This window comes from Malaclemys terrapin, chromosome 7 (genome assembly GCF_027887155.1).
Source record: "Malaclemys terrapin pileata isolate rMalTer1 chromosome 7, rMalTer1.hap1, whole genome shotgun sequence".
NCBI lineage: Eukaryota > Metazoa > Chordata > Testudines > Emydidae > Malaclemys > Malaclemys terrapin.
The window spans coordinates 87,654,642-87,659,625 of NC_071511.1; the positions used below are offsets into that span (position 1 = coordinate 87,654,642).

The 4,984-nt window shown below is 44.4% G+C and overlaps 1 protein-coding gene across 1 annotated transcript; it reads left to right on the top strand.

Annotated features, from left to right (window-relative positions):
• Window positions 1–282: 282 nt before the first annotated feature.
• DDIT4 (DNA damage inducible transcript 4) lies at window positions 283–2,980 on the top strand. The gene is made up of 3 exons (XM_054034145.1): window positions 283–647; window positions 864–1,108; window positions 1,595–2,980. Exons 2-3 carry the CDS (start codon window positions 928–930, stop codon window positions 2,083–2,085), a joined length of 672 nt encoding a protein of 223 aa, XP_053890120.1. The 5' UTR covers window positions 283–647; window positions 864–927; the 3' UTR covers window positions 2,086–2,980.
• The last annotated feature ends 2,004 nt before the right edge of the window (window positions 2,981–4,984 follow it).

Sequence of the window (4,984 nt, forward strand, 5' to 3'; positions counted from 1 at the left end):
CGAGCAAAAGGCACCCACTTGTGCTGGGTCGGAGAGTTAAGCTAGGGCTCAGATCCCCCAGTACAATACAATGTTACTTGGTGTAGCCCAGTCTATAGCAGTTAGGTTACAGGCAGAAACGAGAGGCTTATGCTTTCCGCGGTGAACGAGCCTTTCGGGTGCATGGGCTCGCTCCGTGCCATGCCCCAGCCCAACCAAGCCCTGAGACTCTGCAATAAACACCCCCCACCCCCCCTTAATCATGTTCCTCCGCATCCCCAAGGCCTCTCCGCCCGCAGCTCAGACTCCATCCACAATGGGGGGCGGAGCCCCGGCTGCTGTAACCGGGCAGGAGAGAACGCTGCGAACGTGCGCCTGCCTGCCATTGGCCGAGCCCGGCACACACTCCCGGCTCGCGACTGGTGGCTGCAGCACTAGAGGCCGGATCGGGGTTTCTGGCTGAGCAGGGAGGGGGCGGCCGCTCCTGAACTGTCTATTTAAAGCGCTCAAGCCGGGTTAGGGGGACACCAGCGCCGAGAAGGGGGAACTCAGTCCATGCACAGCACTATCCTCGCCCGTACCAGCAGCCTCCAATCGTCCCCGGGAGCGGCACTTCGACTACCTCTTCCACCGCCTCCGGCTGCTCCCAGCCCGGATCCCACGGCCCGGTAAGTATCGCGCTGGGGTTGTCTTTCCTGTCCGAGGCACAGCGCTCCGATCCCTTTCATTCTCTCCGCGGGTTGTTTCGCTGGATGATCATCAGTGTAAACCCCCCGAGGTCTAGGTCTCTGTTGCATTCGAGATCTTTCTGCATGACCGTGAACTAACAGCGCTAGAGCCGTGCGTTACTGACCCCCTCTTTCTGTGCTGGCCTTGGATTGCAGGATCTGTATTTTGTGCTGATCTCCGCGTCCCCACTTCCACTCCGGAGGGTGACCAGCAGCAGCGATGCCAGGCGTGTGGGACAGCTTCTCTTCCTCGCTGCCTCCCATTCCAGAGCAGAGAGAGAACCAGCCCTCACCCATCTTCTCCCGGGGAAAGAGCTGGCAGCAGGAAGTGCCCGATCGCTGTGTCCGAGCGGAGAGCTCCGATTGTGAATCCCTGGACAGCAGCTTGAGCTGTGAAGGAGGTAAGTACTGTAGATTTTAGGACTGAAACTTCATGTTCTTTGGTGTTTTGAGTTAAACTATAACGAACAATTTAGGATGGTATTATCCAAATTTAAGAAGGGTACACACTTACTAAAAATTTTTTTTTCTAAACCGTGTCCAGTTAATATACTTTAAAACACAATTCAAATAGCAAAATGAATGTACACCAGAGCTGTAATTCGGTAAAGCTAAAATACACAACGGGAGAGGGTTAAGCTTAATAAAAATATTGTCCCATAAAACTCTAGCAGCCCTTCTTTCCCTATCCCACAATACTGTTCTTTATCACCTAGTACTTTACATTCTTCTCTCACAGAAAAGCTGCTTCAGTTCATAAACTGATCAGTTTGCTTTCCCTTAACATTTGGTCCTTTGTAGCAACTTTTACTAGGGAGTTTGTGAAACAAAAGCCAGTTTAATAAACTAGCCAATACTGACCTGCCTTCTTTGATTTTCATTCACAGATGCAGAGTACCTGGATGAAGTTTCTCTGCCAGATTTTGACTTGTTAAATGACCCAGAAGATGAACTCCTATGTAATAATCTCATGAAACTAATCCAAGTCAGTCTGAACAAAGCCAATATCAATTCCAGGCGTTGCTCCAGACTTGTGATGCCAAGCCAACTCGTCACTCAAGTCAGCAAAGAGCTGCTTCACCTGGCTTATAGTGAGCCCTGTGGCCTGAGAGGTGCCCTCATTGACCTGTGTGTTGAACAAGGGAAGGGGTGTCACAGTGTGGGGCAGATTGCAGTGGATCCGAATCTTGTGCCTACTTTCCAGCTGACCCTTGTGTTAAGATTGGACTCCCGGCTCTGGCCTAAAATCCAGGGACTTCTTAGCTCTGGGACTTCTTTCACTCCTGGCTTCAGTCAGTCGCTGAAGCTGAGCACTGGCTTCAGAGTCATTAAAAAGAAGCTTTACAGCTCTGAGCAGTTGCTAATAGAGGAGTGTTGAAGGCGCCTCATAGAGGAATAACTGATCATTACTCTTTAAACTGGTGTAGAGCACCAGGAGAAACTGGAGTGACAACTTACTTAAGTGCTTTGAAAAAGTGAACATAAGCTGGTTAAAATGTGGCAACTCTTTAGAGTCACCAAGGTTAGGTTAGTTTGGAGCATGATTGTACAATTATAGAAGGAAATAGTCCAAACAGAGAGGGAGGGCAAGGAGGAAGCTTGCTGGAAAACAAAATTGCACCCTGTTTCCCTCACTCTCAGAGTGGGCATAGATCACAAGTGAGTGCTAGCTGTAACCTTTCAGTGATTGTAGGACAACTTTTTATTGTACTGACTTCAATTAGTCTTGTGACAGTGCTGATGCCAGATGCAGCAGCAGGGCTGCTTTGGGGGTAGACAATCTCCCTATTCCTGGCTGTTTTTTTTTTTTTTATATAACAAAATACATTGTAATCAATGGTTTTTTTGCGGGGGGAGGGTGGTGCATGTGTATGAGTGAATGGTGGTTAAACTTAGGTCTAATGGGACCAAGTATATGTCAAAGATGATGCTCCACTACTGACATTAGGGCAGCTATATATAGACTCCAAGTGAATGTAGAAGCAGAAGTTGTTGGGTTGTTGTTATCACTTCATATCTTTGATGCTTGAAGAAAATGCTGCTGGGAGCTGCCTACAGCACTCCAATACTGCATGCCAGAGGGAGGTGTGATGTGATGCTAGGATGAGGGCAGGAACCCTCACAAACAACCTATATGATATGCCATGTAGTGCTTCCGTTGATTACAGTTTACATTAGTACACTTGATGTTCAAGTGGAAGCCTTTCTATGCAATTGTATTGGTTTTTGGGTGGTTTTTTTTACTTTTCTAATAAAACCTTTCTCATTGACAACTTGTCTCTTTTTAGTTTCTCCTATTTAACATATCTGAGCAATATCACTTGAAAGGTAGTGGACACTTCCCCTCACGTTGTAGGTTTAGAGTATCTTGCATAAACCATGGTGAGGGCCATGTCTTGCTTTACAAACACCATAGTACCGTAATCGATTACCAGCAGCGCTGATTTTCAGCAGTGCCACTGACCATGAGTAAAGGTGGCAGAATCTGTTTCTTAACGTAGCTCAGACACCTGGCATTTTTGGGAGACCTTTCTCTTTTTCTGAACTATGTGGTCTCAGAATTATGTGCCTCAAGTTCCTCAACCATTTGAAATAGTAAAGTACAATATTAACAAGAGATGTACAATCATATGTCAATTTCTAATTTGCAGGACATTTAAAATTGATAGAGGTAAATCACTCTAATGAAGTCCTAGAGCACCCAAATGAGCTCTAGAAGATTGGTGTCTGCCACTTTAGGGAAGAGCATATGACAGTATTAATGTTCCTAGGGCAGTGGCATTAGAACATGATACTCTGATTTCCAGTTTACCACTAACAAAGGGATAAAAAGCTATTACAAAATCCTGCTTCTGCCTGAGGCAATATACCCACTCCCCTTCTCTTGGAGGTTCTTAGCCATCCTAAGTATTTTCATTTTGGAAATATCCTTCACTCATAAAGAAAGGTACAGTTTTAAGGAAGACTTGTTTTTTATATGTTTAAGTGTGCCTGTTTGTATGGCACTTCAGACATACCACAGATTAATTTGTCTCCTGGTATGTCTAAGCTCATTGAAATCAATAGAATTACACCAGGGATGAATTTTGTCCCAAGATCACTTCTCCAAGGAGCTTAAACTCTATATTAAAAGATAACACCACCAATCCTGAAAAAGGAGGAGGAGGGAACACATTTCTTGAAACAGGAGTGAGGTTAAAGAAAGCTAATAGTTTCTGTTGTCTAGTTTCATATATATCTGCTTAAGTTTATATGACTGTTCTTTTTTGTCCCTCCGAGCATTATTTCAGCTTCTAAAGAGATTATGAAAAGAATCCTCAGTCTATTGGGGAGCACCACAGCTGACTAATATCCTGTATTTCTAACAAAATATTCTAGTTGAAGTCCATGGTGTTACCTAGTGAGGTAACTGAGCAATAGCACACAAGATTGTATTTTTTTGTCAGCCGGCCCAAATTTCACATCATGCTAGTGTCTGTGTGCTGTAGCATGGGATAGAAGTTTCAATCTCTATTTCAGTCCTTAGCATTGGGGAAGCAGTGTGCTTTCCCCTTGGGGGAAACACATTTCTCTCAAATGCACCTTCTGAGCAACACTAAAGACTCAAGGAGCTAGGACCATCATGATAGGAAGCCTTTGAAAGAGGGTGGTGCAATGAAAGATTCCTCAGGATCCTATTTCACCATTAAAATACAATAGTCATAATACAGAAAAAGGCATTAACTGAGCAAAATTCTACCCTGACTTACACCCAGTAAGTGGCACTGGGTATAAAGCAGGATATAATGTGGCCTATAATCTTTAATAGGTTATTTCCTTACTTTCAAGAGTAGCTGTACCAAATAGCCATCACATTTGGCAGCCTGGTTGTCAGAAATAGATGCCATTTTTTCCTTAGCAATGTAAACGGCGCATACGTGTCTCAGATATCGTCAGTCTTGAGATAAAGATTTGGATTCGTTGATTTGTACTTTACATCTGGCTGGTTCTTGGAATGGGAGGTGAAGAGTTCAAATGGGCCACAGCCAATGGCCTGTAAGCAGAAGAAAAGATGCCAGAATAGCCACCAAAAGAAAATCAGAGAAAAGACATAATCATGGAAAGACAAGTTAGGTCATTCTAATCTTTACCCCATTCCCCAGTGCAGGATTGTTGCCTACAATACATTATCCAGTGCTTGTCCTTTAATCCAAAGGAATAAGACCAATTACATAAACCTACAATTATAACTCAAAAAAGCTTGCACCAGTGCATATATTAAGTTGCTTGACAAGTTA